The following is a 12,828-nucleotide window of genomic DNA, read 5'->3' on the forward strand; positions in this document are numbered from 1 at the left end:
CACTCCAAATTTTTCATTCCCATACTTTAGCCTTAATTTAAATTTTCAATTTCGTCCTCTCTGTCTCTCTCTCCCTCAATTATATCAAATACAAATTAGGACATTAATCTTCAAACCTTATTTTCCTAATATGGAAATTCAGCAACAACCACCACCTTCCATGGAATCAAGATTCCGACGTATCTGTGTTTTTTGTGGTAGCAGCTCCGGCAAGAATCCGAGTTACCAGCTTGCTGCTATTCAACTCGGCAATCAACTCGTACGGAATTTTCTCTTCTTTATAATTTTATTTAATTAGCTATTTAACTTCTTTAATCTAGCTTAATTACACAAATGAATGTTTAACATATCTCTGGTAAAGCTAAAACAGAGCTTTATAATTCTGTATTTGTTCTACTGCTACAGCCTACAGTTTATTACAATGTTATTTCAAATCATAGAGTTTTATAAGTTGGTAGTAATTAATTAGCAAATTGCATCACTGTTCATCCACTAATTAAAATTAATGAAGATAAATCAAACACGTCTCTATAATTTAAAAATAAAACCTGATTAATTAATGCAGGTAGAAAGGAACATTGACTTGGTTTATGGAGGGGGCAGCATTGGCCTGATGGGTCTGGTTTCTCAGGCCGTTTACGACGGTGGCCGCCACGTGTTAGGGTATCCTTCGCACTTTTTCTTTAGTGAACAAAGTCCATTAAAAACAAAGTAACCGTAGAATTTTGGTTGATGATTTTATTTATATTTATGTTTCATTTTTAAATTCTAACTTCACTTGTCGTTACTGATATGTTGCAGAGTGATACCTAAGACTCTCATGCCAAGAGAGGTACTAATTCTATTTCAGGAAATGTTTAGTGATTAATATAATTTTAATGGATTAATTAATTGTATGCATGGGTCATCAGATTACAGGAGAGCCTGTGGGTGAAGTAAGAGCAGTTTCAGGCATGCACCAACGCAAGGCTGAAATGGCTCGTCAAGCTGATGCTTTTATTGCTTTGCCAGGTATACATTCAGTTTCAAATTTAATTATTTTTATTAAAATCAAACCAAAATTACAAAGATAAAAAAATATTAACCAGATCAAACTATTCGATTTGAATTGCATTGAGATTTACCTACCGAATTGAACTCGATTCTGTTTCATTTTTGCACAAACTTATACTGTAGAAAAATTGGAACTATAATTACAGGTGGTTATGGAACCTTGGAAGAATTATTGGAGGTGATCACATGGGCACAGCTTGGAATTCATGATAAACCGGTAACTATTATTTTTATTTACTGTAATTGGTAACTTGTAGTACAGGTTAAAGCTAATTACACTAAAAAAGATAGGATCAATTTTTTTCCTTTTTAGGAATATACTAAAAATAGTTAAAGAAATAAAAACTTTATGTTTTTGTTTGGTAAATGGATTCAGGTTGGGCTATTGAACGTTGATGGCTACTACAACTCACTTCTATCATTCATAGACAAAGCAGTTGATGAAGGCTTTGTTACCCCAGCTGCCCGTCACATTATTGTTTCTGCCCAAACTGCCCATGAACTCATGTCCAAGCTTGAGGTAAAATAAAACAACTTATGAGACACAAGTAGTCAGAAATTTAAATTAAAAAGGACAGAAAAATACAAATTTATTAATTATACAAATTAATAGAAAAAACATTATTAAGGGGTCAACAACTTAAAGAAAAATTAAATTAAATAGGGCAATTACTTCTAATTATTAAGTAAGTTACGCCATTGATTCAAAACTTCTACAAATTCTCATAAAGTGATAGTAGCAATTTGGCAATTCTATAATTAGTGATAAAATGACTTTCAATTAGGAATGATAATAATAATGTGAATGTAGCACGTGCTTTAGTAGATCATGATATTTTATATGGTGTTGTTGATGATGAATTATTGAATAAAATTTCGATTTAATCAAATGCATTGACTCATTAGTTTGGTTTTATTCTATATTTTAAAATTTTAATATGTCCAGTTAACAATTTAGTCGGTCTATTCAATTAAAAAGAGAATATAATTAATTTTATTTAGTTTTAATCGGTCGGTTATTAACCGAACCTACGGTTTGCTCACCTAGTGGCACACGTGCAATTGTAGATGATTATGTTGTGTTTGATGATGAAATAATAATGAATTGTTGAACAGGAGTATGAAGCAATGCACTCAGGAGTGGCCCCAAAACTAAGTTGGGAGATGGAGCAACAATTGGGATATACATTAAAATCAGATATTGCGCGTTGACATGTTCAATTATTTGTTTCAAAACATTATTATATAATAACCATCACACAAAACAATTATTATTATTACTACTATTACTATTATATATGTATATTTTAGATGTGAGTTCCACCCCCACCAAAAAAAAAAATTAAGAGTGCCACCACAGTTGTTCTTTTTATTCAGCTGTGGCTTTGATTTTTTTTTTTCTGATTTCATTAGAGTCTGACGTGGATTAACAGTAATATTGAAGAGTGAGTTTGTTGGTAGTTCATTATCCGTACTTGTCGGTGATTAATTACCAGTTATGTAATTCTATTTTAATTTGCTTGCTATGATCTTGAATGGATGTGTTGCTTTCTTTTCATAAGAATTCATGTTGATTATGATTTGTATGAAAAAAATAGCCATGAGAAGGGGCCACCAATGTTTTATTTATGAAAACAACATTTTCCATCATATCTCATAATTATTAACCTAACATTCTAATTAATTCTTTCGTACGAGTATGAAGTGTTGCATATAGATGATTAATATGCAATTTTGTTTGACAATTTTGAGTTATTTTCACCAATAGACTCTAACAATACACATATTTTCCATCAAAGTCCTTTTGTTTCATTTTGTAATAAGATAAATTATTACATTTAAACGAGTGCAATGAAAATATCATTCCATGAACTTTACATATTTTTTGTTTAAATATATTGACGTGAACGTCATGTGTGTCTGTAGTATTTTGCACAAATAAATGTATACAAATTATATTTATAGTATTTTGTGCAAGACACGTAGTGTCTGTGTCAGCATTTTTTTCAAAAATAATGTGCAAAATTGACATTAATAATTTTGTTTTTATGTCTATATAGATGTCATAAATTTATGGCAATAAAATGAAATAGAAAGACATTGGCAAAAAATAAGTGAATTGTAAGGGAGTACAGGTGAAAAATAACCTATTTTCGTGTGTTGAATGAAAAACAAAATATAATCCAATAATGGTATTTTGTGCAAGAAAAATTGTACTACAAAACCACCATCCATTATTATATATCCTCACAGCATTCTTTTATGGTATAAACGCCGGGTATCATTATGTTAAATTGTGGATTCGATTCCGCCCAAAAGCACTTTAATAAATTAAACTTTTTGTAGATTATTGTAATTTTATTCAGTTTTTATAATTTTTATAATAATATCTCAATACCGTATTAAATCCAAAAAAAAAGGTAAGGACGCTTGTCCTCGACACCGTACCCAAATTGAATGACCCATACGGAAACAAGTGAGTCGTGTGCAAAAGGAAGGGTCAAATTTAGCTTTTGGTTCGTGTTGTGTTGTGTTGTGCTTTTGGTAGGTGGGTGGCTAGCTGTTTGTGTTAATCAGTTGTTGATTAGTCTGGTCCAGGGGCCATGTACTTGATGCTCACACGTGAGGCTCCATCGTCTATCTACGACTAATGTTATCTTTTAATTTCTTTATTTCTAATTATCTATCGCCATAAGGAAAGTTTTAGATTCAATTCATAAAAAGTAGTATTTGAAGATGAAGGCTATTATTAGAAAGACTATTTGAAAAATTGAAGGCTATTGTAATATAATTTATAATATCGTTAGTAAATATAATCCATAGTATTGATGGAATTTATAACGATGTAATATTACATGTGTGATTTATAAATTTGCTATATTGTGACTATTCTATTCTATCCCACCAAAAAAATTATTATAAGAAAAAATCAATACCTTATTAAATCACATTTTTCTTTCTTTTAATTTATAGAGTTTAATAACCTCTTAAATATATATGTCTAAACTGACAGTTAAAGTATGGAAGAAGTATTTTGTTGAATATTAGTAATAATCTCCTTCGTGGAAATTGCAGTTTGCGTGGGTTTTAAGTTTTAACTCTAATAACATCATTATTTCTAAGCATCATTTTTCATATTTTTCATGCAATCACTAGCGATTTGGTGAACCTGTAACATCATGCACTAGTGAAATTTCAATAATTATGGGTAATTCAGTAAAAAGTTCTATATAGTTTCTAACAAATCACTGACAACTGAACTATCGAGGTGATCTAACGAGTGTCAATAACCTGAAATAGAAGGAATAAGAGATTAGAAAGAAAGTAAAAAGAGATTTCCGGTTTCTTTTTTTATATTCAAATTGGTACAGATAGAAAAAGAAAAAAAGATAAATTACGTGTAAAACAAAGTCTATTTCATAAAATGCGTTTTACTAATTCCCACAAAGATTGATTAGTTGTGCAATATTATTAGTCGTTTTGAAAAATTATGTCTGATGTGTCAGAATATGGTTATGATCCTTATAATTTTCCTGGCCAAGTAATATCAGAGCCACGCCTAATCCGATTTTAACTTGTCTCAGCTTCCTTGGTTGAAGATTAATGTGCTGGTTTAAACATTCATTATAGGAGAATGATTGATCTGTTCGGACAGGCTTTGAGATTATTAAACCTAATGATTTTTCAGGCGGCTAAGTTGTTCTACCGTGTGCTACGTTGTTATCAGCTTCCTCGTCAAGTCAATTCATAATTTGACTGCAGTAAGTAGTAGATTACTACTGGTCATTTAAAATGCTGGACCTTATTGGTCCACGTGATTTCTGGTTCTGGATAAGCATGAGATTGAGAAGAACCATGTGCTGAGTTATTGCAGTCATATTGTCTGTAGAATATATGTCTCTGCACTATATTCAGCTCCCATGGTTTCGGTCAACACACACAGCATCAATGACTTCAGGTACTTCAAATTGAACTCAGCTTAAACAAAAGAATTACACGCAGAAGAATGATTTGCATTTTACAATATCCAACTAAGTACAAACAAAAGAATCAGCCTAGACACCCCAACACAGCCAGCGATTCAAATTTTGCGGACACACAAGCAATGCTTACTGCTACACATAATCTATATTGCACGGAAATTGATCAAGTCTTATATTTCGACATTTTGAAACTTTCAAACTTTAAGTTAGTAACCTATTCTTATAAAAAAATATCATCTGATCATTTTCCATTTCAACATTTTTTGTTTCAGCGTTTTCATTTCCGTACAATGTAGCATATAGTACAAACAATATTCTACTAGATTTATATAAACACACCGTAATTTTATGTGAAGGATTGAACTGCTGACGAGGTAGTGACTAGGCTCGACAGAAGGCCGACAATGACTGCACTGTTATAAGTGCTTGGTTCGCCTTGCATTGAGTTGTTCCGAGAATCAACATACGATTGATTTAGGTAGGGCCCACCGACAAGTGCTCCATAAGCTATGTTAGGGTTGGGGTCCTTTGAATCGAGCCATTCCCACCCATCTTTGCAGCCAGTGGTTGCATCGGCTGGGATTGAAGCTCCCCTATGGTGCACAAATTGTGGGTAATTATCGCCGTATCCGACGAGATAGCTCATTTTCATTGGATTGTTGCCCAAGACATAATCAGCCTGGATCATGATACTCAGTATTATCAGATTTGGAAGGCATAAGGCTTCAAGATAAAGTAACCTAGTGAATTCTGATAAGTTAAAGCCAGCCAATAGAATGTGACTTGTTTACCTGGGATTTGGCAAATTTACGAAGATCTGCCGGTCTGAATGAAGTTCCATCACAAGATAACTTTGCGGTCCTTGATGTAAGCATATAATCACTATAAAGAGCAGCTAAAAATGCAGAAGCAACAGGATGTTGCAGAGCATTCCATTCACTGACCCATATAAGGCCACCTGAATCAAACAAGAATTTAACAATGTAAAGATGCAAACATCAACACTTTATCATCTGAGCATGATTTTGATCTTTTAAAAATATGCAGTATATCAAGATGCTCTTTAATTTCTGCATCTTTTATCACAGTCTAGTAAAGTTTTTAGAATATCTTGACAGAGACTAAAGTTCGTTATTTTTGACCAAAACTACAAGGCATTACTAATGACCAATTTCCTATAAAGCAGAGCACGGCATTCTTTACTAAATTGATTACATAGATGACCAATTACTCACCCGCCTCAAGAATAAGTTTCTCCAAATTCATTTATCTGATCTTTTTACTAATTAGTTCTGAAAACACTTCGTAAATGAAGTGAGTTAAAGCAAGCAGCGCTCAGGGGGAATAAGAGATAAATTTACAGTATTGTGCCACAAACACAAAAATATATAGAAGAACATGGTTAAAGAACCGGAGAAGCAAAGCCACCATTGTCCAAAATTGGAGAAATACATTTTCCTTCAAAAAGCATTCACCTAGTCCAGACCGACAGATTTTAAAAATGTCCGATGTATCAAGTTCAGACATGCACCGATTATGCAAAACATAAAAAAACAGTTTATTTGAAACTATAAAAGGTAAGATGGACTTGATCAAAATACCAACTTCAAAAAAATTATATCTAATTTTTTTTTTTTTTTGAGAGAAAAACAATTATATCTAATTGATGCATGCTTAAGAACCTACTTTTCGTCATCAGGGAAAAACATACCGTCATTTTTGCTGGTTGTGACTGTTGGAGATTTTGGTAAAAGGCCACACATCACAGCTTCAGCTGTTTGCCTATACATTTGAAGGTCTGAGTTTGAGGTGTCTTTCTCATCAAAAAACATCAATCTGGACAATAAAACCTGCATCAGAATCAATTCGTTATTCTCTCAAGAAGCCACATTGTAGTGGAAAGGAGCATTTTAAGACAAAGTTTCAGTATGTACAGAGCTGGAATCCAGAGAACTGTATTAACGTACTATTTTATGAGAGAACACATTGAATTCACAGTTGATGCCTTGAGCACAAGAAAAATCAGAGCTTTTTATACAGATGTTAGCTCAGATGTCATGCATCTATGTGTGTACAGAGCATGGCCTTCTGTCACACCCCAAAAGCAAGTAACATCCGAACAATAGGTTTTCTCCCATTGTATTAAAGATAACTTTAGGCAAGAAAAGAAGGAAACTTGTTGGTTTTCTCAAATAATTGTAACATCTTTGTTGAAATTGCACAATTTTGTCTGTTGCTTTCCTATCTTAATTCTTAATCTTGTAGTTGCTTTGGCATGTCTGAGTTTTCCAATCGTTTTGTTTACAAGTTTCATGATTTGCAGCATTGTATGATAAAACTCAACTACTTGCAGATTTTATTCTATTCTTTACTAAAGTATCAATCGACATTGTTCTTAAAATTGGAAAAAAAATAGAAGATAACTAATTGCAGTTTTTAAAAAGTAACTTCTTCCACATGCATTGACAGACCCGCGTTGTTCATTGGCTATGCCATAACAGCATAAAAATGAACAACGTAGAAATATAATACATCATTGCAGACATCACATAACAAAATGTCATTTAAAAAATTTCATGCTCACAAGAATCGAACACATCAAATGCTAAAAGAAATAAATGCAGTATTTCAAATGAATTGATGGATTCACGAAGTAAATCCATTTCAAACGTTGGAAAACTGAATCTAGAGCGTTTAGAAAAGGCATCTACTGTACATTGGCATTAGTTTCTATGTTTTTTCTGAGATATGATATATACCTGTGTTCCAGCTAGCTTATTGTCCCAGCTAAACCAGGTTGGACTTCCCCAATTTGCAAAATATTTTCCATTACTTCCAGTCACATATTGGATATATGATTTATCCTTTGTTGCATGGTAAAGCCAACTAGCTGCCCATAAGAGCTCATCCCCATATCCGGTTGAATTATAATAGTTTTGTACGTCAGGGATGCTCTCGCTATAAGAACCTCTATACTTATCAGCAAAACTAAACAGCTGTACAGCATGCTTAAGCAAGGTGCTCGAATAAGTTGGATCAGTTTTCTTAAAGACCAGAGACGCAGACGCCAAAGCTGCAGCAGTTTCAGCTGCAACATCAGATCCTGGAGCCGATTCATTCACCTGGGTAAGAGGCCTTTTCTCAGTCATCACCTCAGGTCTGTCCCAACAGCCATGGTCCACCTTCGGATCACCAACCTGCTATGCATTTCATAGGCTTCGAGTTACATTCATTAATGATCAAACTATGAAACAAAGCTACAATAATTGAATAATGAAATGCTTGAAAGACTATATTTGACCTGAACGTAAAGCACATTATCCGAAACATGAGCATTGACGAGATAATCAGTGGTCCATTTAAGCGAATCTTGAGCTGGTTTTAACTGATTAACAGCATCCATTTGATCACCATATTCAAGAATAGCCCAGGACAACACTGTAGCAGTAAAAGCCATGGGCAAACCAAACTTCATATGGTCTCCAGCGTCATACATTCCTTTGGACAGGTCGATTTTTGCTTGACTCCCGTCATTAAGACCCGAATCGCCTCTCCATGATATACTATCATCCCCCAACTTACCAGCTGCATTTTAACAAAATAATTATATTCAAAAATTAGACATTAATTTCAATAAAAACCAGTACAGAAAACAATTCAAATGGTTAAAAGTAAATTACATTTTTGGACGTCGAAGAATTTCATAGCGACTTTAAGAGCGTCGGCGTATTTCTTTTCTATAGCGCCGGGAGGGCCTGGAACCGGACTAGGCCCACCACCGTCGGATTTATCATTGATTTTCTTTCTAACTGTGTAAACTACGGCGACAACCACCACTGCTAATACCACTGCCACTATAAACCAACCGCAACAGCCTCTTGACCTCGATTTTTCTCCCATTTCCGGCCAATGTGAGCTTTTAAATCGTTCAAAATACTATAACCAGCACTCTATATTGTCTAGATCTAATAATTGTACATATCCAAATGCGCAAGAAATAAATTATTGATTGGAAAATAAAATTAGAGATTGAAATATAATCTCCAATTGCTTGCATTAAGCAATGCGATAAGAGTATTTTTGTTTTATATTCAGATTTGAATAAATTTGACTTCCTGAGAAGAAATTTGTTGTTTGGAGATGAACGTTTAGTTTTTAGAATTAGAAGAAAAAGCAGCGGGTAAATGATTGCTTTAGCAACTAAACAATTCTAATTAAGGAATAGCCTTGTTCAGTTGGATTTGGGTCAACCCAGATGACATAAGTCCCCGGTCGGATTCATAAGGAATCTGACCTTTTTTTGGTTAGTATATAATTGCTGGATATTTTACTGCACCGACAAAATTATCAGTGTTTTTCATACTATTTTCCCGGTTTTTTTTTTGAAGTTAAAATGACAGATATGCCCCTTAAATTACAATTATTGGGCCTGTCCCGATGAATTTGGGTCTTATAGCCCAAAGTCCAAACACACCGGTCAACATCCGTGTTCTCGCTGAAAAGCTGGACAGCTCATCTGCGCAAACTATCGATAAATGGCGGTTAGCGTGTGACGAGGACCGTTGATCTTTGGTGATTTACATGTGTTTTTCAGGCAGCCGTTTAACATACACGACTGGTGGTTGTTACGCCGATGAGACAGTAACTGAGCAGTAGCAACCGCCTCTGGGTGAAGCTTTATGGTCCAGTATTGCAGTTTAGATGTCCATTTCATTATTTGGACCCACTTGTTTTAATTGAATTTGGTAAGTAGACCCCTTTTTTTTTGGTAGATTAATGATTAAATTCGATATGATAGTACTAATCTTATGGGTTTATGACCAGATTTGAACCTTGCTTTTATTGTTTTAAACCAATCAAAAATAAATTTTGTTTATTGCATATAATGCAACAATTAGATGATAAATATTTTTAATATTGTTCATATATCAATGAAAGAATGATCTATATTAAAAAGGTCAAATATCGTAAAAAGGTCAAATCTTTTATAAAAATTTCACAAAAGTCATGACCTTTCAATTTTTTCGATTTTGGCCACAAACAGATTGTTTGGTTTCAATTGTGGCCAACTCTCAATTTGATTTCAATTTGCCTATGTGGCATGCACATATATTAAAAGGTCATAACTTTTGTGAAACCAAATAATCCACTTTTGGCCAAAAACGGTAAAATTGAAAGGTCGGGACTTTTATGAAACCAAATAATCAGTTTTTGGCCAAAATCGATAAAATTCAAAGGTCAGGACTTTTGTGAAACTTTTGTAAAAGGTTTGGTCTTTTTACAACATTTGGCCTATTAAAAAAAAGTTATAAACTAATTCTTCATTCTAAAACTGAATATAATAAATTCAAATGAATTGAAAAAATGTACTTTGATATATTATTTTACCGAATAAGTTAAATGATAAATTAATTAAAAGTTAATCATTTTAATCATTAATTGTGTAAAACTTGAATCTATCTCAAGTTCGAGCTACTTGAATTTCACCTTTCAAACTCAAATAGCTATTATATTGTTTGAGATTTAGTTCAAATTTAAAAATGTAAGGTTTAATTTTGAATTCAAATGAGTTCAAACTTGACATAATTCGAGTTCGGTTCAATTTGTTTATACTAGTTTTATAGTTAATTTTAAATTTTACTAAGTGAAATGTGAATAAGATTGTAAATATTGTTCTCTCTCATATCAATAAAAATTATTTTCATTTTCTTTTCACAATATTAACTTTTGTAAATGTTTTTGATTTGGTTTAATGAATTTCTTTTTTTTATTTAAAGAACATATGTAATATCCAACCCCAATTTGGTCCCTCATAAAAGAATCATGGGCTCTTACCCATCTCTACTTTGCAGCCCATGACAAATTCATAAAGCTCAAAAGAAACGGCACCGAATTGTAAGCCTGGTTGTTCTTGCACTTCTCGTCCCTGAAACGCTGCCGTTTCAACTAAATCTATAATGCTATTTCACTTCAATGCCTGATAAGGCGCCAATTTGGGAAATCTGACTGCAAAACATGTGAGCATCGTCGTTTCACATAGTATACAAGCTGATCCGATTAATTTATTAGTTGAGCAACTATCCAACTAGTTCCATTACTACCAAATTTTCGGAGCTTAGCCACCGTCGTGTCTACCCGGCGATCTCTGATCAGGTAACGTCCCCGCATCGTCTGCAGTTAATTATCCTTGTTATATTATCCTATTTTAATTTAATTAATTTAGTGATTTTTTGTGTTTGTTTTCGTATCCATGTATGGTAGAGGTGAAAAACCCTAATTAATATATTATTTCGTTTATGCATGTCATTTTGTATTGGTTGAATGGCTATCAAAAGTAGTTTTCTTATCACTGTCTCTTTTTTAGGGTTTTAATCATGTGAAAGAGTTCTGCAAACGGATTTATCGTTCTTTTGACATTTAAGCTCTTGATTTTGGTTTCGTTGATGGTTATGTAACTGAGTAACGAGTACTCTCTTTTATAGATGGATGGTGAAAATGGAAATTTTAAACACGAACGTTCAAGGACAAGGTGGACGCCGTCTCTTGATAAGATATTTGCAGATTTGGTTGTAAAGCATATACAACTTGATAACAGACCAAACAATGTATTTGATAAGAAAACTTGGAATCTCATACGCGATGAGTTCAACAAGCACACGGATCTAAATTTCAACAACAATCAGTTGAGAAAACACTTGGATGTGCTGAGGATACGCTACCATAATTTAAAGTCAGCTTTTGTTCAAAATGACTTTATGATGGAAGATTCTTCCTGCATTGGGTTTGACTTATGGGAGGATATCGGGGTTTGTTTGTTTCTTTTATTCTTTTACTTTTACTGAAATTTACAGGGCGTTCTTTTGTTACTGTCACACTGTGGATCCTGATAGCTTGAATTTACAGGCTCAGCCTCGGACAGAGACGATCAAAGTCCGGGATTGTCCCATATACGAGCAACTATGCACTATATTCACAGATTCATCGGCAGATGGAAAGTACGCTCAATCTAGTCACTTTGAAGGGTCGGAAAAAAATGATGGAAATGATTATGCAGGCTTAGCTTCCCCTGTGGTTGGTGGATCATCTCATTGTGAAAATCGAAACTCTTTATTGCCAGATAAGATAGCTAAGAATATAGCGGAGAGAAAAAGGAAAAGGCAGTCAGAGACACAATTTTCTTCAGAGCAGAGTAAGAAGGATCAAGAAATAAATGAAGCTATGGCAGAAGCCTTGTTAGAAATGATAGGTTCTTCAAGTTGGAGAAAGGTTTCAGCTACAAAAAAGGATGAGAAATTTACCATAACTAACTGCATTAAAGCTTTAGATGACATAGAAGACATTGACCAAGAACTATATTTTGCAGCTTTGGACCTTTTTGAAGACCTTAACTTGCGGAAGACATTTCTCTCTTTGAAAGGTAATCCAATACGACTGAATTGGTTGCAATGGAAATGCAGTAGATCAGCCATTTACTAATAGGATATGGAAGTTTAACCTTCTCCTCTAGGATGTATAAACATGTTCCTTGTTGATTTAATTTTTCTTAATGTTTGCAAGCAAATGGTTTTGTCTGTCATTGGCTTACTATGATGTGTTTTGTAAAGGTTGTGCCTGTTTCAACTTGGCTAATACCTTGGCTTAACGGTCATAAAGATGGGCAATACATCTTACTTGTATACTTTCATGTAGAAAAAAAAGGACAGATTAATTCAAAGCATTGCTAATCCATGGAACGAAAGTACTCATTTGTTCTTCTAGTCATTCACTGAGATCACTAGTAAAGAATCTAGGA

At 33.6% G+C, this 12,828-nt stretch overlaps 3 protein-coding genes across 3 annotated transcripts; 2 read left to right on the forward strand and 1 right to left on the reverse strand.

The window, feature by feature from the left end:
• LOC126669766 (cytokinin riboside 5'-monophosphate phosphoribohydrolase LOG3-like) lies at positions 1-2,579 on the forward strand. Its single transcript, XM_050363351.2, has 7 exons — positions 1-259; positions 566-663; positions 802-832; positions 912-1,011; positions 1,200-1,270; positions 1,430-1,573; positions 2,170-2,579. Exons 1-7 carry the CDS (start codon positions 131-133, stop codon positions 2,263-2,265), a joined length of 669 nt encoding a protein of 222 aa, XP_050219308.1. The 5' UTR covers positions 1-130; the 3' UTR covers positions 2,266-2,579.
• Positions 2,580-5,032: 2,453 nt separating this feature from the next.
• On the reverse strand, positions 5,033-9,345 carry LOC126656646 (endoglucanase 10). The gene is made up of 6 exons (XM_050351259.2): positions 8,717-9,345; positions 8,338-8,621; positions 7,796-8,233; positions 6,748-6,886; positions 5,828-5,994; positions 5,033-5,715 (listed from the first exon to the last, which is right to left on the reverse strand). Exons 1-6 carry the CDS (start codon positions 8,934-8,936, stop codon positions 5,383-5,385), a joined length of 1,581 nt encoding a protein of 526 aa, XP_050207216.1. The 5' UTR covers positions 8,937-9,345; the 3' UTR covers positions 5,033-5,382.
• Positions 9,346-10,991: 1,646 nt separating this feature from the next.
• Positions 10,992-12,793, forward strand: LOC126656684 (L10-interacting MYB domain-containing protein-like). Its single transcript, XM_050351295.2, has 3 exons — positions 10,992-11,189; positions 11,519-11,842; positions 11,940-12,793. Exons 2-3 carry the CDS (start codon positions 11,519-11,521, stop codon positions 12,510-12,512), a joined length of 897 nt encoding a protein of 298 aa, XP_050207252.1. The 5' UTR covers positions 10,992-11,189; the 3' UTR covers positions 12,513-12,793.
• The last annotated feature ends 35 nt before the right edge of the window (positions 12,794-12,828 follow it).

The sequence above is a fragment of the Mercurialis annua genome, linkage group LG1-X, assembly GCF_937616625.2.
Source record: "Mercurialis annua linkage group LG1-X, ddMerAnnu1.2, whole genome shotgun sequence".
In the NCBI taxonomy this organism is placed as follows: Eukaryota; Viridiplantae; Streptophyta; class Magnoliopsida; order Malpighiales; family Euphorbiaceae; genus Mercurialis; species Mercurialis annua.